A 25176-nucleotide genomic window follows, 5' to 3' on the forward strand; every position below is an offset into this window, starting at 1 on the left:
TTCTAGTCTAAAAAAACACATATATTTTATTTTATTTTTTTAGTTTTTTTTAATTTATATTTATTTCAACTTTATTAGTGATAAACAATTTGAAAAAAAAAAGTTACAATACTTATAAAAAAATCGACGACACAAACATGATATTTTTGATAAATTTATAAATAAAAGTTTATTACAATAATGGTCGTTGAAATTGTTTATATAAATATGAAAAAAAATAATAATAATACATTCTTATATTTTTTGTGCCAAATTTTATAAAACATTATTTAATAAAGCATCGTCAATATCTTAGAAAAAATATTTATGACACGTTTTTAATTGATTTAATTAAAAAAATCAAAGTTTATTTCTATTCATTTATATATCAAATTCTTTGATTCCTAATTACAATATTTAGGCATAACTTTGCGATCAAAATTGCTAGTTTTTATTAAATATATACGTTAATTTGTACCATTTTTATTTTCACTTTTTATATAATAATACATAAAAGTTGATTTAGATTTGTTAACAAAGTCATAAATATATTAAAAAATCACTTTGTAGTTTAAAAAATTCAGTTTATTTAGATTTTAGTTTATTTTAATTGCCTGCAGATGTTAAAAAAACAAACGGTCTTTTTTTTTTTTTTTTTCAGATTGCATACGTTTGGTCCATCTCTTTTGCTGCAAAGGTCTACAGATGTGGTCCGCAAACTACAAACATTTTAGCAGAAAAAGCAAAGAACACCTCACATGGGGAATTTGTAAAACCTAATATTGTAGAGCAATTAAGTGACTTTTCTCCTTTCTTTTTCACATAATGGACGGCTTACACCTACATAGTTGCTTGCTTCTTTTTCACATAACAGTTAACACCCTAAGTTGCTGTTGCTATAATGTAGAATTAAATGAATGTAGCTGTTTTTTCTTGCAATTTAATTAGCTCAATCACATATCAGTGAAAATTGATAACAAATTACATACACCACCCTCCAGGTTTTAGAATTTCCAGATCGAACCCTTGCATTGCTTTTCGGTAAGGATTAATTTACATATTTCAGTTACAACTCAGATAGCAATGAATCAAATAACCTGTTTGTTATCTGTTTTTCACCTTTTGCAATCCTTTTGGGCTATCATCTTGTCAGACACAGTCAACATAGAAAAAAGATAAATCACAATATCCAAACAGCAAAAAAGGTGATGGAATATACGAAAACTTTTCATTTCTGATTTGTGTCACGTGTTTTTAATGCTTTTGACATGATGTGTTGTTTCGATAAAATCTCAGCCGTCTGTTGGCGTCCCAATAAATCCGAGTTTTTTAATATTAAATTTCGTGTGGATGGGTCAACAACATAGCCTTGACCAGGCATCCATTCTAACAACTGAAGTAGAAGATCCTTCTTTTCTGGTTGAGCTAAGTAGCGCGATATGGCCATGGAAAACAAACCCTAACATACAACAAGTAAACCCATTAAGCCATGTATTAAGTGCTTGAAATTAATTTAAGAAACAACGTTATGTATACAATTAATTACCTGACCAATTTTATAGCCCGAGTTGTGGATAGCCTTCATGACATCATTTATCAAATTTATATTCCCAAATCTCATAAACGAACTAGCAAATCTCTTCAAAGCGGGTCGAGGGATCAACCTTGAATTGTCCTAAATATTATATAATGGATTATATATATATATATATATATATATATATATATATATATATATATATATATATATATATATACATTAACAAATGAAATCAAGAAAATATATATTTTTTTTATAAATGAAAAATAATGTTACCTTGAATACAACATATGCATCTTTATAAAGTCGACCAGCTATGAGGATGTAAAGTATCTTCTCATGAAGATCCTTGCACATTGGTTTCTTGCTGTATCTCAACATATTGTAGATAGTATATGCTTCTGAGTGGGCCCCGGTTTTACCAAGATGAAACATTAAATTGGAACAAAGTTCCTATAAATACACAATGTGTTAAGTCAAACCTATGCAAAATTTCATGGGATTCAAACAAGATACAATTTTTTTTTTTTTTAAAAAAAAAAAAGAGAGATCAAATAGAGAAAAGGGAACATACTTCATCTGGTTGTTGGCCTCTCTTATGCATATCTTCCATGGTCTTAAAAGCAAGCATATATAACTTCTCTTTAGCAAAATACTTTATCAGAATATGAAAAGTATTTCGGTCAGGATTAATTGCCAATTCATCCATTTTCTTCATTAAATTCATCACATTCTCCATTTCTCCACTTCTACAATAGGCACACAGCATTGTATTCAATATAACCACATCATATTTTTCATATTTGGCTTCAAATTCTAATGCTGATTCCTTTGCATCCTCAAGGAGCCCATGTTTACAGAAGGCTGAAATCATAATGCTGTAGGCATACCCATCTGGGGATCATTTCAGAATCAAATAATTACATTCAAAAACTTCTGAAGTCATGTTAATGGATACTTTTGTTTTTTTTTTTTTTAAAGTAAGTAGAAGTATTCAAGAAAAACACCTGTTTTCACATTTTTTCTCTTCATTTCACTAAAAACCAACTTAGCTTCATCTATTTGTCCAGCTTTTGATAGCGCATCCATTAGCAAACAGTATGGCATCTATAAATGAAATTACAATGCTTTGTAAATAAAATTAAGATCGACTTATACTCTTTTTCTTTTTCTTTTAAACTTTTTACAAAATTGCCCTTGTGTATTACCTCTTCTTCAGCATAGCCAAGGGCTTCTAGTTCATTTAGCAACTCTCTTGACTTCTCAAACAAGCCTCCTCTAACATACACCTTCAATAACGTTGTCAAAACAACCTACAAATCTCTAAGTTGTAAGCAAACATCCAAGCAAAATTATACATTTATAATACAATGTTTGAAGGCAATGAAGCATATGAAACAAACCTTGTTTGGAACTAACCCTGCTGATTTCATCTCTCTAAGTATCTCCTCAGCTTTCTCATAGTTTCCATCCATTGAATAAGCATTAAGCAAAGAACTGTAATGAAACACATTAGGAACATGGCCTTCGATCTTCATTTGGTTAAAATAACTCTCTGCTTCTTTGCATTTGTTACATGAAGCACAAACAGATATGAGTGTCCCATAAATAACGTTGTCCATTTGTAAACCCTTGTACTTAAGCTCCTGAACAAGATCTATTGCTTTTTTATAACCATCTTGAACTTTAGCACAGCCTGCAAGTAGCTATTAACAAAAAAAAAAGACAATTTCATGATCTGTGACTGTGAGTCTGTGTCTGACTCTGACTGTGACTATGACTGAGTTTGTGTCTGACTGTGACTGTGACTATGACTGTGACTGTGAGTATGTGTCTGACTGTGACTGTGACTGATGTCAATGAGAGCTATAGGCATACCGTACTGTAAGTAATGACATCTGGTACTAAACCATCTTGTTTCATTTGATGAAAAAGTTGAAAGCTGTTCTCAAGTTTGCCACTTTTAATTAAACAGCCAAGAACAGAATTACAAACAGATGGGTTAACTCGGGTTAATTTATCTTCTATGCCCTTGTATATTTCCAGTGCTTTATTAGGATGGAGGCTCTTCCCCATGAGCTTCATGTAACTACTATAAGAAGCAAAGTTAAGCTCCCCATTTTGCTGCATCCACTCAAAAAGCTGCAGTGTTTCCAAACAATTTCATACATAGTATCATTTATTGGAAATGGATTTGAAACATGTAAGAAAATGTATGAACTGTAGCTTAGTTCTTAAATCTTGGAAGTAGATATTGATTGTAAGAACACACATCAAGAGATGAAGCTAACACAAATTTTTTTTTTTAGTTTTACATTAAGACTTATCGGTGGTGTTTCTTTATGCTCAATAGACTTCATGAAGACAATACTTAATCTGGTAAGCTATACATGGGTGTTTCTTTTTTATTTAATGCAGAAAGAAAGACCTAATAGAGAAGGAATAAAGAGGACACCCTTTGACTTTTGGGTCTCCTTATAAAGCAATCAATGTGAAGTAGACTCAAGTGGGACTAAACCTTTATAACTCATAACATGAGCTAATGTCACCCTAATCACTCACATATTATAAGGTTATAACTACAGAAACACAATAACTAGGTTCAGAAAATTGAAAATGTCCATAGTATTGCATCTATTCATGAGGGTTAAAGGGTTAAGTTGGAAGAACCTGAGAAAGATCCTTCAATCTATTTTGCTTGCCAAAGTGGCGCATAACGAGATTGAGGTCCTGCACTTTCAGCACACCTCCTGACCTATATACCGGGAAAAAAAAATTATATAACATGCTAAGTAGTTAAATTCCAAATTGGCATACATTTCATCAACTCGGATGAAATTTTTTATAACTGCGGACTTTATAGCAATTACTATTTACTAATTCTAAATATAAGGGTATTAAGTTTGTAATCGAACCATGCTAATTTTTCACCTCAAAATTGAGATAATTACCTCGATAGAGCCAAATGTAAATCAGGGGATTGTTGAATATCAATAATAGCGGACTGTCTAGCTTGGTGGGAGGTTGAGACGTATGTTTTGTGTTTCGGGGAAGAATTGAATGACGGCTCATTGGGAGTTTGACTTCGAAGTGTTGTACTGTTGTTGGCAGTAGTAGCAGAAGTTGCAGATGGAGACTGAGAATTCTTGATTGGTCTGGTTGAAAAGGGAAGTGGAGGTGGTGATACTGTAAAGAAAATCGTTTGAACCCGATGAGAAGGAACAGGGAAAATCTCCATATTTATGTCAAATTAATGGTTGATTTGTTGATAGAAATGGGATTGGTGCTCATAGGAAGAACACAGGAGAGCATCGTCAAAATTCTGGGGGAAAGATTTTGGATGGGTTTAATCCAAAAAGATGGAAAAATAGCCCCTAGAGTATGGATTTATATCAGTTTGACCGCTGATGTCTTTAAAAACACAATTCAAGACCCCTTCGTTGACACCACTACTACTTTTATGGTTTAATAGTTCAGAGGTAACTCGTTTTATAATAGACAAAACTGTACAAATGGTTCCTGTGGTTAGCAGAAAATTACCACTTTGGTCCAAAAAAGTTTGGACCAGTACCAGAAGTCCAAACTTTCATTTTCTTGCGAGTTTGGTCCAATTTGCTTTAAACATTTTTATAATGACAGTTTTTCCCCTGAATTTATCCTTTGTATTTTTTTTTTTGAATATTTTTATTATAGAAATTAATAAAATACTCTCTCTCTCTCTCTCTCTCTCTCTCTCTCTCTCTCTCTCTCTCTCTCTCTCTCTCTCTCTCTCTCTCTCTCTCTCTCTCTCTCTCTCTCTCTGTTGAAAGTCAATGAACAAATAGAGAAACTGTAAACTTCTTTCCCTTCTGATCAAAGTAATATACACAAAAATATGTAAACCTTTTTTCTACATAATCCTCGTCTTCCTTTGACTAATTCACCATTAACCCACCTCGTCACCACCAACAACGGAAACCACCATCGTCACCATCTCTCTTTGAACAACATCACCACCACTCCTCCGAATATGTGATGCCGACGAGAGGAGAAAACGGGCAAACACATCGACCACAGTCGATTGTGGCAGTTCTTTTACAAATCGAGTCCAAAGAGCCATTGCTAAGCCCAATTTACGAAACCCTAGTGTTAGAGAAGAAGGATTCTACATCGACGACAGAGAAGGATCATCGCAACAAACCCTAACTCATCCCTTTCTTAGATCTTTCATCATCGGATAAGAAAGGTTATCTGAAGGCGCACAATCTGTTTAATATTTGTTCGATCTTCGTCTCCGACTGTGTATCTTTTTTCTTCTTCTATTTCGACCGGTGAGCAACGGGGGTGCACCGATCTTCTACTTCACTGTATTTGTGTATGTTTATCATTTATGGAATTTGATTTGTGTGTGAGTATTTATCCCCAAAAAATCAATTTGTTTGTGGGAATCATATCAGATTCCAGATTCAGATGAAGGAATTATTAGAGCACCTCTAGTGTTCACTGGTTTGTAGAGGGAATAAGGACGAAAGCAACAAGGTGTTAGTGGAAATCTCGACGGTAGCAGGTGGTGGTGGCTGGTTTTTACGTTGGCAGCGGTGGCAATGGGGAGGCGAGTCTGCCTCCGTTAGTTTTCTGTTCGACGACAAATGACGAGGGAAAAGGGAGGGAATCAATTAGCAGTGATCGGAGAAGGTGTGGGTGGGCTAATCGAAACAGTGGGGAAGATGGGGTAGTGGCATCGGTGGTTTATGGTGGTTAAAACCCGTCGTGTGTGGGTTTTTCTTCAAGTGAGAAAGAGAGAGAGAGGACATTGTAACGGGGAGAGAGAAAGAGAGAGAGAGAGAGAGAGAGAGAGAGTATTTTATTAATTTCTATAATAAAAATATACAAAAAAGAAAATATAAAGAATAAATTCAGGGGAAAATCTGTCATTATACAAATGTTTAAAGCAAATTGGACCAAACTTGCAAGAAAATGAAAAGTTTGGACCTCTGATGCTAGTCCAAACTTTTTTGGACCAAAGTGGCAATTTTTAGCTAACCACAGGGACCATTTGTGCAGTTTTGTCTTTATAATATTTTGTTAGAACTATTAGGTGTAAAACCCGTTTATTATAGGGATTGATTAAAAAAATTAATATTAAGGTGTGAAAATTGTGTATTTTTTAAAATAATACTTTTACATAAATACAAAAAAAATGATAAATAAGTAAGCAATTTAAGAAAAAATTATGTTGAATATCAAGGTGTAACATAAATATTTTTTAAATAAACTTTCAAAATAAATACACACAAAATAATAAATAAATAGGTAATATACATTTGCTTTTAACTATAGATACAAAAAATGGTCTGTGATATTTTTATCAAAATTGACCGGTCAATATTTTTATAATAATAGATAAAAAATTATACAAAGGACACAGATACGCATGTTTTTTTTTAAAATATAATTGATAAAAATCGCACCATTCTATCGGAGGCGGACATGGACAATACCCCCATGCGTCAGTTTGTGGATTGCAGTCGCACTCATTTTATTTCCTTATTTTTGTAATTATGTAACACATCTATCTTTGAAACTATTACCATTAGCTAAAAGTCAATAAGTAAAATAAAGGCACAAGTGTTGAAATTAACTGATATTGATAGTGTATAATATATAGTTAGATAAAAATCAAACAAATGATAGAAATAAACAATTTTTACTAAACATACTTAAGTAAACACACACAAAATACACAGATGCACTAAAGATAGAACACGATTGGATTCGACATTTGCTTAAAATAGAAACTGAAATAAAAATAAAGTTTGTTTTTAACTCTAAGACACCCTTTTCGGTTCTGGCACTTCACGTTTTGAGTTCATGCTATCCGTTTTTGGATATCTAGTAATCTATGAAGGTAGTTATTGCAATTATATTTGGATTTAAAAATTATTAATGTCAATTTCACTTGAAATTCTATCAATCAATCTCAAAATCCAAATGATCTATCAATCTGTTTTATGAACGTAAAACCAATTTAAATTATTACATTATATTCTCGGGTCTTTTAAGGACTCGTATCATTAAAATAATGGTCTATAAAGCTCCAATGGACCTATATATCAAACACCAATTTTATGTGAATATACAAAGTCACGCTTTTAATGGTGAAATATTCATACTCTATTTGTCCTTTATTAATATAAATATAATGAAGATTTTTTTTTAATTTATAATAATTACGTTAAGAAAATCATATAATGAAAATGTAAACAAAGAGACTTTTTACCACCTGAGATAGAATAAGAGGACCACTTAGACTCTCATATAGCCTTTTTGAGTTTATCAAATCAACAATATATGTTGTGGATTTTTACATGGCAGCCTACAATAAAATAAACTAAATCATGATAGCAAAAAATTGGAAAAAGGAAAAAAAAAAAAAAGTCAGATAAAGAGAACTTCAAAGGAGCATTAGAGTCTATATATAATTTCATGCACATATTTCAACCCAGTTATGAAATTCCTTCTAAGTTAATAAAAATTAATTTAATGCATTAGTATATAGTTGAAAAGTAGAATTTCCTAATAATACATATTCATCAAATGCTTAAAAAGACATAAGATGTGATGAATTACTTTGCCACAAATCAATAAAAATTGTTGTTAGTGTAAGGGGGCACCCCTTCATTGAATATGCAAATTAATGATTGAGAATTGTGTGTCATCATAATAACGAAACATTGCTATATGATTCCCTTTTAAGGCATTTGTACATTCGACGAACACATTTAACAAAGAATGATACCATTGCATGCAGTAACCTGATAACATAAATTAATATGCGCACCATGGGAAACCAATATCGAGTGTATCAACCATCCTTACACATTAGTTGACAATAAGATACGAACCAAAATAAATAGTGATAATCAAGTCTACCTTTTACCAGTCTCATGAAATTAAGTAGTAATAAACACAAAAACAAACAATTGAGGGAAAAATCAACGACAAAATGGTTTAAAAAAATGCCAAAAAACATATTAAACATTATAGAAAGATTAATTGTCACAGTCAAAAACATACATTAGTTGTAGCCCGATGAAAATAGATCATTCTTCTTTATTCATATCTGTTCTTGGGCACCATACCAACAACTAAAATCGAGTAAAGGAAATGAGCTAAACCATGAAATCATCTATTACCCGTACTTACCAAACAATAAATTTTGGTTATCAATACAATTAAAATCATAAAAATGTGATCAACATATAAGTTTTTTTTTTTATCACAGCATAATCTCCTAGCATTCTTTAAAGAAAGTCAAGATAACGAAAACAACCAGAGACTACAAAAACCAATTTCCCCAAAGATTTTAGAGGCAAAATAAAAATATCATGGATATAACACACAAAAATCCCAATGCATCCAGGGGTAAATTGGTCAAAAAAACATAAAAGAAACATTTTTACAGTAAATAGCTACTTAGCTACAGAAGCAACATGCCTCCTACAAGAAAAACCGCCTATTTTTTTAAGAAATTGAGAGGGTAATGACAACAGCCGAGCAAAAAAATATACAACATAAACACTCCTTCCACACAGAAATTGAAGTATCCAAACCAACATAAAATTTCAAGTAAAACCAAAAGCAATGACAAAACATCCACCCATCACCAAATAACCAAAAGAAAGCATCACCCAAAGGGGAGGAACACAAGAAGACTGACCAACAAAACAACCTCACATCAGAAGCCACCAAGCAGGGGTAAAAAGGTCTAAAACTCCTTCATGAACTTCCGACGTCCAGATGCGGCATTCAAACGAACTAAGAATTGGAAACAAAGAAAGGAATACAAAGAGTAACCAATGGAATTTAAACCACGTGATAACCACATCTGAATCCTCTTTAAATCGAACCAGATTCTGACTGCCAAACAAATGAATAGCACAACTGATTATGCAGACTGTGATTCTGACTGCCAAACATATAATGGGAAGATTTTGAATAAATGGAATAGCTATAATTTGGATTGTATCTACGCTTGATTTGAACCTAATCAAACGCTATAAATTTGTTGTGTACAATGCCTTAAATTTAGGAACTTAAAATTGGAAGGAACATGTAGCCTTCATAATAATTAATATAATGAGGTGGCATTTTATTGAAAATGAAAAACATAACAAAATGACATGTGGAATATTAATTGTGACAACCCGGAATTTCTATCTTGTACAATAGACCAACGTAATCAAAGTTAGACTCGTTTTTCTATCTTTTAACATTGTTTAGGGTCTATTTGAGTGTTCTAAACCTAGTACAATCAAGGTAGGAGCCTAGAAATGGGATATCACGATGGATGTCAAGCACACTCGGGCCAAACACTCCAACACATGGAGTGTGCGGCCGCACACTTGAGTGTACGGCCACACACAGGTGTGTGCGGCCACACACCTATTCCAACCACACACTCCCACCTATAAATGTCACACTTAGTCATTTTGAACACTTTTTCCACTCCTTCAAAGTTAGAGCACGTTTCTCTCTCAAGTACCATCCACATCTTCATCTTGATCTTCATAAAAGTAAGTAATACTTCCCTTTGATTTGTTGATGCAAGACCTTATCTAGCCTTCTTCCCTACTATGATCCATGAAAAACACATTTTGGTGTTAGATCTTCAAGAACACCAAGAACACACACTAAGTTTTGGACCATAATCACCCCTTTCAAGCCTCTATAACGTGTATACACTTATCACAATTAGTTATATGCTAAGAACACTTGAAATTATACATGAAAAACATCATCTCGTATGATCTTCAAGTGTGTACGGCCGCACACCTTCATGGTGGCCGCACACACCGTTTTTAGATCCCAAAATGGCAACAAACTTCATTTAAGGCTAAGGCATGAAGAATGAAACCTTCCTAGATGTCCCTTATAGCTTAAAATCGCGTTTTGGCACAATCCATAAGGAGTGTGCGGCCGCACACACTTCCTGGCCGCACACCCTAGCCGCACACACACATTTGTTGTGCATTTTGACCATACACTCCCTTGTATAGTCATATACCACTCATATACAATCATATATGGTTGTAACACTTCATAATAAGTGTTTACTAGTCCCTAAGGTGGTTCCAAATCAATAATTAGCTATTACATACACTAATTGTATAAATATATATGTCATTATATGGTTATTAGGATTCGTTTGTGCTCAAGTCTTCAATTAACACTCAACTTCCTATATCGATCTTACATTCGACTTATTCACAGACAGGTGAGTTCATACCCCTTAAACTTATCTTTTAAATGATTTTAAATGCTTTTATAGGGGGGATACAAGTAGAAAACATGTTAGTTATAAGACCAATCACATGTGATTTATAACCGTGTTTCAATTAAGGATTTCATATACTTCAAACTGTGTTTCAAAACAATCTACTTTTAAATCGTTTTATAAACTGACCTCAATTGTTCAAAACTCTTTAACTGTAATTCAAAACCTCTTTTCAACTTATATATACTGTCAAAATCATGTAAATATATGTATAGTTATATACATAATGTTTAAAGGACTTAGGACTGCTAGCTCGCTTTATTTACTTTTCCTTGTTTGGATGTGGACTTAGGGTATCGGTCAGTTGTCCGAATATCGTCTAAATATTAGATATATATTATGTATACATATGTAGACATAAAAGTTCTATTTAATCAGTTCAGTACCTTTGGGTAGCAAGGGTATACATTCATCTATTCATATACATATCTTACTAGTAAACTATAATAGGTATAGTTTAGGAGAATACTATTGTATACAAGTACTATGACAGAGAATACTAGACATAGAATACTATAACAGAGAATACTAGACAGAGGATACTATACAGAGAATACTATACAAAGGATACTATACAGAGAATACTATACATAGAATACTATTACTATAACAAGTATACTATAACAAGATTCAGAGATAACATAATGTGAGATACTACTTCGTGACACATCGACCATTTCGTTATGTCTCCTTTTGTAACCAGAACCTCCTGGAGGGAGAGCGTTAGTTTGCGTATAGATCTATACTGTATTGACTATCCTACACCTATGTTGTTCGCTACAGTGGGACTTGCAAGTCTACGGGTGCCAAATGTCATTTCTTCCGACGTCTTTCATCGTCGTGTCATAGTCAGATTAGTATGGTAACAATCATATCACATTTTGCCTTAATTTAACCATTGGTCTTAAGGTAGTTATTACTTTAGTGATTAATACAAATAATACTGTAGTACACATACACATTTTCCCATTATATTCAAATTGTGATCTTCTCATATAAAGGGTAATATAAAACTATGTTTTGGAAATGATAGTAATTCTTGGGAAAAGCACTCACATTTACAAAGGAACAAACATACAAACAGTTGGGTCTTGGTAGAAGACTACTTTTTATACTAGTAGAAAATATAGGATTTTCTAGGGGTTTTCATACATATACAAACCTTTACATTGTTCAAATACAAACGTTTTCATCAAACTTATACAATCGTTGACACTAAATACTTATGAACTCACCAGCTTTAATGTTGATCTATGCTTTCAAAATAACTTGTATTCTCAGGTCACCAGTAGACAGGTACCGATGACCAAGTTTTGAGAAGACGGAGCATCTTCAAGACTCGTCTTTTATTTTGATTATTCTTTTTGGTGTCTTATTACTATTAAAGAACACACTTGTATGAAATTATATTATTAATGCAATGGATGATGTTGTTGCTTATTTACTACTTTGCATTATTATGATACTATACATGACGTCCTCCGCCCCAGAACGTTTCCGTTGTTCTTGGTTTTGGGGTGTGACATTAATTACTCTAAAATTTTCATAAAATTACAAGTGTCCAATTGAATAGCAAGATGACAAGTGTCAAAAAGGATTTTGATTTATTAGGATAGAGATTCACTAAAATATCATATTTGAAACCCACTAAACCAAAATAATTACATTTTAATATTTTATAAGAAAATAATCATCAATACAACAAAACACCTCGTGAATTTGCAAGACACCTCTTTCTAATAAGCAAACTCGTTAAATCTACTATAATAAATGAAGATAATTTTGTCACATATCAATCTATAATAAGTTTTGACACTTGTCGTTTTGTGATATTTTTTAAATTAATAATATCCACATGGCAATTTATGGTTTTTTCAAATTTTAAAATTAAAAAGCCACATAATCTTATATTTGTATATGTAAATATTATAATAACTAGTTGTGAGACCCATTTAATAAATGGGTTAATTTAAAAAAATAAATAAATATAAAAACTCTAAACATTTAAGAACTTTAAATTTATAAGAAAATAAGAAAAATAATGAATTATTAAAATTGAAATGTTTTTTTTATCTTTTAAATTTAAATACATAATTTAAATAAATAAACAAAAAAAATTTAATGAGATTTAATTTGAAAATTTAAAATTAGAAGCTATGTCCATTAATAAATTGATATCAATTTATTACTACACTAGTTTATAACCCGTGAAACCACGGTTACAAAATTAATTAAACCTTAATAGTTAGAACACAAAATTATTAATCAATTATAATCGTTAATTTAAATAAATATGTGAAATTATATCACCTTATAATATGTATTAATTTTATTTTAATTTTTATTCAATTGTTATTAATTTATTGTAATTAAAGTGAAAATATTAAAATTTGAAATAGAGAATTAATAGGTTGATAAGTGGCATGCATTAATTAAGAGGTTTAATAGGTGACACATGGCAAAAAAAGAATAAAATGTGTATTAATGATGAGGCATAATATGATGACACATGTCAAAAGGAGGTTAAAGTTATTCTTTTATTAGAATAGGGAATTGCAATTAATATGTCTATTCATTCCTTATTTCAACATTTTATTTTAAAAAATACTTATTATTTATATTTTAATATTTTATTTTCTTTAATCAACTCGTGTAATACACGAGTTTTACACCTAGTTTTTGTGATATACATTAATTCCGTGAACCTAGCTAATTTATGTCTAGTATGTCGTCACAATTCTTGATAATATTAAAGTGTTGTTTGTTTTTTCTCAAATACACAGACATATATCCTCACAAAGTGTTTGTTCTTTCCGAAATGCACAGATCTAAAAACGTTTGCACGAGGTCTTCACCTCATGGACATGAACTACCCACTTCTAAGATCTACAGACTTTTGACCTAAAAAAATACGACACTATTTTGTTTTCTTTTCTCTTCAGTGCATTGCCTCCACTGATACCTCCCACCTCCTCGACTACTTCTTGCCTCACTCCATCATTAGTCTTCTTCATTCTTCGTATCCCTTTCTCCGATCAGACCGACGTCCTTTCCAATCAACAGACCAGAAGAGACTGTCAGACTTCAATAAACGAAAAAGGTTTGTTCCTCTATTTCATTTTCTTTTTTCAATTCTAACATGAAAATTGTTGTTTAATTTTGTTGGAAAAGCCTCCAATTTAGTGAAATAAGTTGTTTAGTTTTGTTGAAAATGTTTGTTCTTGCTTAAATTTGTTTTTATATGTTGGGAATCCGAAAATATTGTTGAAAATAACATTTCTTGTTTAAATTTCTTGTTTAATGTTGTTGAAAATCAATATTCTTTGACGTATTTTGCTGGAAATTCCATAACATTGGTGAAATTAAGCTTTTTTTTATTAAAATATGAAAGTATTTGTTGGAAATATGAAATAATGATGTTAATGTCGTGATTCTTGTTGAAAATACTCTTTATTGCTTAAATAATGATGTTAATTTGTTGTTGAATTTTTTTTCTTAAATATGTATGATATACATGTTAAATTCATTTTTGTTGAAATGTATATGATATGCAATACCCTAAATCATATTTGTGAATGCTATAATACCTTATGAAATCTTATTTGTCTATGATATATTGGTTATTGTAAATGGAAGAAAAACAACAATGGACCAATGAGCATTTAAATGCTATTGGAAACTTGTATCGAATAAGTAGAGAATGTGGGTAGAAAATGATTGAGTTTGCACAAAGAGTTATGGATTAGGCTTGCAAGAGTTCTTAAGGAAAAATTTGGTGCGGATTTGAGTCATTTGACTCAAAAACAAAAGAAAAACACATATGACAATCTGAAAGCCAAATACACGGGATGACTATATTTGAAAAAAAATGACAATTTCATCGTAAGTATGATGTTTTATTAAGAGAGTCATATAGGGTTAGGATCAGACGTGAATCCTAAGTATTGTGTGAATGTACGACTAAATTGTGACCATTTAATTAAAAAAAAATTATGATCTTAGGGTGCATGATGTTAACATGAGGTAGCATTTACAATATAGTTACAATTGATTAATTCTAAGCTTATTAAATAGAAAGCATGACGTTTTATTAAGAGAGAGAGAGAGAGAGAGAGAGAGAGAGAGAGAGAGAAAATGAAAGTAACTACGTTTTCAGAAACCAAGTTAAATCAGTTAAATTGGTTAAATCCATATTATTACTTTTAAAAACCAAATCATTTATCAGGAAATCAAAATATCTGCAAAAGGGCTTAACCCTCAACTCCTAGAGCTCCTAGTGTCTCACCTGATGGACCTTCTATTATTGTTGATGATTTAACATTTGAAATGAAAAAATCTCTACAATATTTGACTAAAGGGTATATAATTCATCGATGTTTAGAGAAGTTAGAGGTGCTTGAGTTTGGCCCTATAGATCATCTATGCTTGGAAGGACCATGAATATGAGAGAGATGTGGATGAATTTTCCTAATGTTCCAGAGATATTATGAGGATGGATCAAGATGATGGGTACACGTTTAGGAGTTTCAAAGGATGGAAAGATTGTCCGGTGATTTTTCTTGTGTCGAAACCATTGATGAAGTTTTTTTTGCTCGTGTTAGAACTACTTGTTAGGTTTTTAAGTGTTGTTTTTTTGCTACTTGGAATATGGTTAATGTAATGTTTTTTTTTGCTACTTATGGTTAATGTAATGTTTTTTTGCTACTTGAAATATGGTTAATGCAATGTTTTTTAAAGTTCTACTTTTGTTGATTAATAGGTTCATAATGGATCACGATCAAAAGATGCTTCTTGTAATTCTTATGTAATTGTATGTCCGTTATTTATTGGAAGAAGGCTATGAAACGAGTGCGGGACAATGATTCGGAAATGACGGGACACAAATACACGTTAAATTTAATGCAACGTAATCATTTACAATGTGTTGAAGTATTATGCATGTCTTGTGATTTTTTTGTCGGACTATGTGTTCATTGTAGAGTAAATTACTCAATAAATGATAGCGAACATGTATCGATTGAGGAAAAGATGGTTATGTTTTTTATGATGATCGGTCATAATCAAAGTTACATGATTATCAAGCAGAGATTTCAACACTCAAATCAAACAATTCATAATTTTTTTTATGAAGTGTTGGGCAAAATGATGTTTTGCACAAAAGACATTATAGTTCCAACTTTTTTTTAATCTGAATCCAAACATTCCAGGACATAATAATAGGCTACGGCGGGTTTTCAAATGAGCGGTTGGTGCACTTGATGACACTTTAATGCATGATGTTGTCTCTGCTAAGAAACAATAATTATATTGAAGTATGGTAAAAGGCAATTATTACCAAAACACATTGGCAATTTGTGACTTCAACATGATTTTTATGTTTGTTGTGGCCGGTTGGGAAGGGGTAGCGCATGATTCTATAATATTATCATTAGCATTAGTAGATCCACATGCATCATTTCCGTTTCCACCACTGGGTAAGTTTTTTGTTTTTTAAATATTTTTATTTTAATTTGAATATTGGTTAGTGCTTTGCATTTTACAGAGAAATATTATCTTTGTGATGTAGCGTATGCACACACTCGAGGATTTATGGCCTCATATCGTAATGTGAGGTATAGGTTTGGAGATTTTTGTCAAAGACGTGCATTAACCAATAAAGAAAAATTTAACCATAGACATGCAAAACTTCGAAAACGTCATTGAGCGTGCTTTTGGTGTTTTAAAAGCACGATTCCTTATATTGAATAGGATGGCACCATTCTCATTTGTTACACAAAGAAACATTGTCATGACATGTTTCGCACTTCATAATTTTAGAAGGAAAGAAGGACTGAGTGATAAGTATTTCACACGATACGATGAACCCAATGTCTCGTTTCGAAATAACAATGTGCTCATTGATGATGATGAAGACGAGGTTCCAACACATGGTACGACAACAGACCGTGAATATATGACTCAGTTACAAGATGAAATTGTTGAACAGTTGATGCAAAATATGGAATGAATTATTTTAAATGAAAATTTTGTAGTAAAACAAAATTGTAACACCTCAAATTTCAAACCAAAATTTTCATTTTATGTTACCAAAATCAAGGTTTCACAAAACAAGTTTTCAAGTACATAATTATTCAAAACATTAATTTCCACAATATCAGATTTTACATCCGTCCCAGTAGCAAACATCTCGGTGAGTGTGTATAATCAGACCTTTGCTTTCCCACAGTCATCGGAAGTACACACATAATCAACAACTATAAGCACAAAGCTTAGTGAGTTCCGCCAAATACCACATACAACACAACATAAAATAAACAACTACGGATTATTAGCAATCCTGACGACTATCAGCAGTCCCAATGAGCTAACAGCACACCCGATGGGTTATCAGCCACCCTGGAGACTATCAACAGTCTCAGTCACATATAATCAGTGATACATAATAAAAGCAACATAACCCAACTATTCATCACATATACATCTATTCTACCACACATGTGAGAATAAGTGAGGAGACTCACCTGACATTGACAGCTAGTAAACCTCATGCCCAAACTGCCAGAACCAGACTCGGCCTAATCATCATAATTTTCAAACCTAATTAATAATTAAGGTCCAAAATCCAACTCACGAGTCCAAATCCGGTGGCTAAACCTTCTAAGGGAAAAAGGACCATTTTGCCCTTCTCATGGTCCAAAAAAACCTAAATCTTAACCAAGGGTCAAAGTCAACAAAAGTCAATGATCAGCGAGTACGCTGAGCATACCAATCCTTACATTAGGTGTACTACGAAGCCAGTTTTTCATCGGGGAAGGATCAGGCTATGTTGCGCGTAGCCAGGAGTACGCCTGGTGTACTCCGTTTGCCTATATGTCCACCAAGTTAGTGTCTTAATCCTTTAAAACAACCAACACAACTACATATATGAGTAATCTGAGACATATTAATCTATAAAGTGGATGACTTTAAGCCATTGCATGATTAGGAATGGATCAAAGCATCATTTCATCCATTAAAAGCTACTTTACTCATGCATGAGCCAATGGGAAAGATCAAGCAAGCATTTTTATGAATCCAAATTTCCTAATATGCATGAAAGGACAGCTAACACCTTATGGAGAGTCCCAGACTCATAAAGTTCCAAACTCGGGGACTTTTAGCTCATAAATCTTAAACCATAGAGATCTTAAAAGAAAACTTGCCAAGGTATAGACTTTATACCTAAAAATGATGCTCAAATATGGGAAGTTTTTGGATCTTCAAGCTTGCTAGCACTTTCTTCTTCTTTTCTAACCTCCTTCTTCTACTATAAGAGCCAAGAACACTCAAAACTTTCAATAACTCACACACAAGAAACTCACACGAGATTAAGGTTTATGAGAGGGTTGGAGTCTGATAAGGGTGGCCAAAAATGAAGTCACAATGTTCTTTAAATTGGGGTAACCGTTAATATTAGGGTTTAACATCTGGGCTAGTACGCCTGGCGTACCACATGTACATCCAGCGTACTATTTGGCCATCCGTGATCATGCACACTACATGAGTACGTTGTGCGTACTCATATGTACGCCCCACGTGCAACCACTTTTGCAAGCCTTTTTCCTTGAGGGATCAAATGTGACACTTTTGATAAATATTCAAGAGATCATAAAATATACCTGATTTTGGTTGTTACAATTCTCCCCCACTAGAATTAAACTTCACCCTCGAAGTCATCCTCAGGAAACAACTCCGGATATTGCTCACGCATCTCGAACTTAGGTTCCCACGTCCACTCTGAGCCTCTTCGTTGTTTCCACCGAACTTTGACCAAGTTCATAACCTTGTTCCTCAAGGTTTTCACTTTTCGATCAAAAATGGCCATAGGCTTCTTCATACAATTCAGGTGATCATCAAGTTGAATCTCCTCCAAAGGGACCATAGTTGTCTCATCAGTTATACACTTCCTCAGTTGGGAAACATGGAAGGTATCACGAATCTACCTCAGCTCCTCCGGTAGCTCCAACCTGTAGGCCACCTTGCCCACACGGGCCAACACTTGGAAAAGGCCAATAAAACATACTAAATTTGGTAGTAAATGGACACATCCATAGAACTTCAACTGCCACTACTCCAATCCTTCAGAGAACCTTTGCTGAAAGACAAACAATGCGACCAATAATCGTAAACGTACCAATTTCCAAAACTAATTCCTTAATCGATCTCTGCCCAAGCTAGATTATAATTAGAAATCCATACCACCAGATGACAATTTCCTTCCGTCACTGCTTTTCATCCTGAGTAATCCCAACGGCTCCTTATCTATTCATTAGTACCCCCCAAAAGGGACCAATAGCTATAACGAGCTCCTAGATTACCCACCTCTATTTACCTCTTCCTTGGCCAAACCCTGAATCGAGATCCCACACACTCGCACCACAGAACCCAAATAAACATTCTTCAATACCACGAATCCGAACAGTTCGATGATCCACAAAGCAGAATACCTAGTTCTCCCCCACTTAAGGTTCAAACTACCACCCCACGGGTGTTGAAACCAAACCATAACTCAAACCAGCTCAACCAGGTACCACCATCCCCGACCCCAAGAATGAATAGTATACACATGATGATCTTCCAGATAAGGACCAAACAAATCCAAAGAGAATCCAGAATTTCAGCTGAAGGCCCCTGAAATTCCCAATCATGACCACTTAACATTTAGGTTCCCTTACAAGAGCATAACCCATTACTGACTTATGATCCAGAACATACATTCCTTGCCTGCAATTCCAACCGCCAAATCGGTACCTAGCCTGCCTATCACCCAAGAAGACGAACCCTTGATCACGTCACCAACATCCATATCACATCAACCCACATGCGCACTATCACGCTGAAAAACTGCCTCTAAACATCGCGACCAACAATCCCCATATTGGGTTACATCCCAACATTGCAATTCACAAGCCTAATTACTCCTCCTTCGATCCCAGAACACTGAAAGGGCAAAACTACTACTATTTATAGTGACATACCAAACCATCAATCAACCATTGCACTTCCACTATAATGCCCAAACCGATCGTAACGGTTGAACCATCCGTGAGTCCCGTGACTCGAATGCACGGTCTTGAGCGAAACCCTTGAGACCCCAAAACCAACAAGCTCATTTATGTTTGCACCAAAAAATCTAAACCAAAATCATCGTTAGGACCAAACCATTACCAAACCCAACCTCATGCCCGAGCAACCATAACCAATATCGACAAATACGAAGCTACTGCCACGAATCAGGGTATCCAACCATGTTATTTTCTCCCGGCCAGTCCTTAGAATCCCCGAAACTTTCCTCTATTTGAGTATGGATCTTGTGCTTCCAGTAGTACGGGCCCAATAATATCTTCCACACTTATCCATACTTTCCTCAAGGATCATCTCGGGTCCTCTAAGACCTACTCATAATAATACTCCCAATACCTGCTCAACAGTGAACAACCGCACAAATACTACCTAGGCTCTCCTAGGATCCCCCACCTCCCTTGCCATCAACTGCTGAAGAACTCCTCATAATGTCAGTTAGCTACTTGATGAACACAATCACATATAATAAAACTCAGATAATCCTTCAAGTAAAAGACTCATCCCTACAACAGCTGGACTCAAACAAGAGCTGTGCAATAGGGTTAAACCCATCACTTTGAGATTATTCAAGCTTGATTACATGTGACTTAATATATTCACTTAACAGCTAACTCACATCACTTAAGAGTCCCACAAAGCACAAAGCAAGCAATATTCGAGCAGTGGAGTCGACTGACACTAAGACATAATATAATCATACGAATTCTCATATGAAATTCCAATCCATATCTCTCAGCATCTCAGATACAAATTAGGATACTCATGTACTCTATCCTCACTCCTTAGAGGAAGGCTAAACATATCGTGACTGGTTAGTTGACCCCTACTAACTCATCCTACCACCAACTGCCCCACGACCCTCCATTGGTGCCAGATAACTATCGCATGAACACTATCACATACTGCACAACCTAAACAATCTTAGGATAAAATATTCAATCCTACAACAGTTGGACTTAAACAAGAGTTGCGCAACAGGAGCAAATCCCTTAACCTATGGCCATTTAACTTATGCAGTATGTGACTTAGCTCATTCACTCAATAGTTAGTTCACACACGAAAGAGTCATACAACAATCAATAAGGCATTCTACAAGAGATAAGGCATCATATAATCAGACAATTCTATCATGCAAATTCCTGAAGATCCCTAGCATATCACTAGCACGTTGAACTAACATATCACAACATAATCTCAAATAACAGTGTGGTAATTTGGGGTCTACTTACTGGCTTTGACTGATCGTACACATCACATCCTCCTTGTTTATTTTTGAAAATCGTTTTTTTAAACTTTTTCCTTAGTTTGAGACCGGATTCACACGAGTGTTCCTCCAATTCACTCAAACCAAGGCTCTGATACCAACTTGTAACATCCCAAAAAGTCAACAAATTTAAAACTTTTCAAAACAACCTGTTTGTTTAATAGAAGTTTTAGAAAACCATTGTCTTAAAATATTATTTAAAACCAGAGTCTCCTAAGATCCAATTAGTTGTAAAACCAAGGATGTGTACGGTCATGCCTTCGCCTTGCCACGGTCCACTAAAGTATCTGAAACCATAAACCAAAACTATAAGCACGAAGCTTAGTGAGTTCCCCCAAAATAACAGCACACGAACATATAATATATACTAACAAACAACATGCATGCATAGCCTTCAGTCTGAATGGAACGCCCCACCGACCTACAGTCTATCTGGTACGCCCACTAAGCCTTCAGTCTGACTGGAACACCCACCGACCTACAATCTATTTGGTACACCCACAGAGCCTTCAGTATGACTGGAACGCCCCATCGGCCTACAGTCTATCTAGTACGTTCATACGCCTTACCGGGCCTTCAACCTATATGGATCGTTCTCCGGGCCTTCGGCCTGATTGGTACGCCCTACTGGCCTTCATTCTATATGGGACGCCCTGGCTCTATTGGCCTTCAGCACATAACATAACCACCTCAATCCAACTATACACCACACGTCAACATATACATATCCAAAACACATATAAGCCCAATAAATCATAACAACATATCGATAAAAACATTACCGGGTTTGTTGACTGACAACACAAAGCAGTACAGTCTTAACCCACCCACACTACGATGACATATACATATCTAAACATATAACTACCCAACATACAAACAGGAAGATCTTATAGATCACTAATCATAACATCATCCTAAATACCAGGATACGTATCTAACATATCACTACATCATACAATCATGTGACAAACTAGGATAACAATCCAAAGGGTCAGCCTACGTGCCCTTTGAAGAGAATTGATATTGAGATTATGAAAGCAATTATGAATGAATGATTGAAAAGTAAGAACACAATGAGTAAATATTAATCAGATCTTATATTGATAAAGACTGATTACAATGCATAAGCAGAAAGAATACTTCGAGTTCAAAAAGCATCTTCTACTTCTAACCTCAGTTCCTATCTATAGGCAACCTGAGTGAACAAAAAATATACTAAGTCTATTACAATTCACTTCGCACAAAATGTGACTTAGTAAAATAACTAATATGCGAAACTAAAGAAACTAACACTTCGACTTTTACAACACAAAGACTCTACAATCTCCCCCTATGTAAACAGTTGAAACTATTCAGTTTGTAAGATGTTGAATAGCTGAGTCTATTACAATTCACTCCGCACAAAATGTGACTTAGTAAAATAACTAATATGCAAAACTAAAGAAACTAACACTTCGACTTTTACAACACAAAGACTCTACAATCTCCCCCTATGTAAACAGTTGAAACTATTTAGTTTGTAAGATGTTGAATAGCTGAGTGCATAGTTCTTCGAATTTCAGAATACCAAGTAATTATCTTCTTAAGCTCCTTCTTGTCTCCTTCATTGTTCTTCTTGCAGTTATTCATACGAACAATAAAATTCGTATATTGTGAAGAAGTATATCTTTCAACCTCTGTGACTTTGAACAAAAATTTCTTGGGCTTTCCTTTTGTATCCTTTCCTGCGAAAACCATACCAAATGGTTTCAGACAAATTTCTCCATCTGCATACTTCCTTAACTCAGATTGAGGTAAGGTTGGTTCCCAAGCAACTATAACTTTTCTTCCAAGACCCACTGCAAGTTCTTCATCAGTCAACGCCAAGCAATCATAGTAGTTATCTATGAATATCTTGATATGTGCGAAACCAATTCTGAATACATCAGTATCATATCCTTTCAGCTTGTTATCTTGCATATCTTTGAGAATGGATGCCACTTGAATGAGATCATTTAGATTCATTAAGGGAAAATCAGCAATGGTGAAGTCGAATGCCTTGTTGTTTGCTCTAACCACAAAATATCGAAAGTTTTGAAGCATGTCTTCAAACATCACATCCTTCTTAATTGTTAAAACTTTCTTGATCTTCATTAAAGACCACACTTCATCTTGATCCGTCGCAAGTACAACATGCAATCTTATCTTCAAATAAGTGTATTCATCAACATTTTCAAAATTTTCACTTATCTTGTACTGCGTCGTGATAAACATCATCTCGTTTATCGGAAAATCAAGTTGGCTTCTATCAGAGTTCGCAACATCATAACTTTTCCTTGGCTTTTTCTCGAACTCATATAAGTGATTCCCCAACACTTTGGATTCAATTGTTTCATACGAATATAACTTCGCAGGATCAACTTTGTTCATTGTTGGTGGATCACTTGCCCTTTGTCTCATGATACTCTGCACATGTCTTAATTTTTCCATTTCAGCTTCTGCTTCTGCTTTCTTTTCATCGTTCGATTTTTCATACGCTATCCCTTTTCCTTTCCCTGTATTCTCAGTTGATGGTTTCGCACTCGAACTACCTCCATCTGTTGAACCAATTGTGATTCCTTTGGAAATGGAAATTGGTTTGTTGTTGTTACAGTTGAGGAAATTGGTTTCGTGAATTCTGGCAGAGTAGTTTTGAGTTGAGTGGATATCACCTTCCCCACTGTCTTCACATCATCCTCTTTACTTGCTTTCTTCTCTCCCCTATGCACCTCTATGAAAGCAGGTGGGGCATTCTTTGGCAATAAAGAAGTAAATTTCGCAATTGGGGCTAATGCCTTCTGAATAGCTTGTTCCAAAGTATTGACTTTGAGTGACAAGTATTCAGGAGTGAGAGTTGTCTGAGAGGTAGGTTGCGAAACCAAAGTTTTCAATTCAGTCACCAACTGAATTAACTTATCAAATTTCCCCTTGTTTTCTTTTTGATTGGCTTCAAGAATCAGAGTAGGAGATTGGGAATCAGTGATAACTTTGTTCATGGACGTAGCAAGCACATCAACTCTCTTTTGTACTTCCAAATATTGAGAAGTAATATCACGAAGGTCATTCGCAAGTTCCTTCTTTAATTCTTCAACTTTAAAATTGACATCCTCCCTAACCTTCTTGACATCTTGTACAAAAAGAACATGACGTTCTTTTGCAATATTTTTCAATTCATTGACAACTCCATTGAACAAACTCCCTCGAGCTTTAATGCGAAGCTCATTGTTTTTGTCTGATTGATCTACTTTGTCAAGTATTCTCTTCTCAGCTTCTTTAATCAGATATTCCACTTCCAATCCCGTCATTGTTGATTTTGAACCAGAATCAGCTTGTGACTGAATAATGGTATTTAATTTTCTATTTAGGATTTTGAATTGCTTACCTGACATAAGCATATGATCAGGTATCTCCTCCTCCTCTTAATCGAAATGTAGTGCCTCAAAAGTCCCTCCAAAATCTCCTCCTTCGGTTTCATCATCAGACATAGGTTGTGAAGGTCGAGGAGTTTCGGGTGATTGTGATGGAAATAAGGTTGTAAATGGATGTTGTAAAGGATGGTCAAAAATTGATGAAGTAGTGAGTGTAGTGGTTGGAAGAGAAAATGGTGGTAATTAAGTAGATATATTCGCAGAAGAGATGGGTAAAGAAGCAGATAAGCTGATAGGTAGTATGGTTTCGACACTTGTGATAGGTGCCCCCGTATCAGATACGTTGACAACCATATCAAAAGTAGGTACCTCCTCAGAAACTGATTTGGTAGTGACTACTTCAAGTGGAATAGAGGTTGTTGTGGAATTTTGTGAAGTAATAGGAATGGAAACAGTTACCACAACAGAAATAGGTGGAGTCTCTGAAACAACTTCTTCATCAGAGGATTCATTTCGAATGATCAACTTGCGTTTCTTGAAAAGTGTTTGTTGCATATGCTTCGCA

At 34.2% G+C, this 25176-nt stretch overlaps 2 protein-coding genes across 2 annotated transcripts; one reads left to right on the forward strand and one right to left on the reverse strand.

Annotated features, from left to right (window-relative positions):
* Positions 1 to 981: 981 nt before the first annotated feature.
* Positions 982 to 4884, reverse strand: EMB3103 (Pentatricopeptide repeat (PPR) superfamily protein). Its single transcript, XM_079001990.1, has 10 exons — positions 4471 to 4884; positions 4190 to 4274; positions 3398 to 3661; positions 2923 to 3225; positions 2728 to 2832; positions 2527 to 2626; positions 2094 to 2413; positions 1796 to 1972; positions 1526 to 1654; positions 982 to 1438 (listed from the first exon to the last, which is right to left on the reverse strand). The coding sequence occupies exons 1-10, from the start codon at positions 4755 to 4757 to the stop codon at positions 1208 to 1210; spliced, it is 2001 nt and encodes a 666-aa protein (XP_078858116.1). The 5' UTR covers positions 4758 to 4884; the 3' UTR covers positions 982 to 1207.
* An 11265-nt stretch (positions 4885 to 16149) lies between these two features.
* LOC145050324 (uncharacterized) lies at positions 16150 to 16842 on the forward strand. Its single transcript, XM_078998593.1, has 3 exons — positions 16150 to 16309; positions 16378 to 16447; positions 16584 to 16842. Exons 1-3 carry the CDS (start codon positions 16150 to 16152, stop codon positions 16840 to 16842), a joined length of 489 nt encoding a protein of 162 aa, XP_078854719.1.
* The last annotated feature ends 8334 nt before the right edge of the window (positions 16843 to 25176 follow it).

This window comes from Lactuca serriola, chromosome 5, assembly GCF_051521515.1.
Source record: "Lactuca serriola cultivar US96UC23 chromosome 5, Lser_US96UC23_V15, whole genome shotgun sequence".
Lineage (NCBI taxonomy): Eukaryota > Viridiplantae > Streptophyta > Magnoliopsida > Asterales > Asteraceae > Lactuca > Lactuca serriola.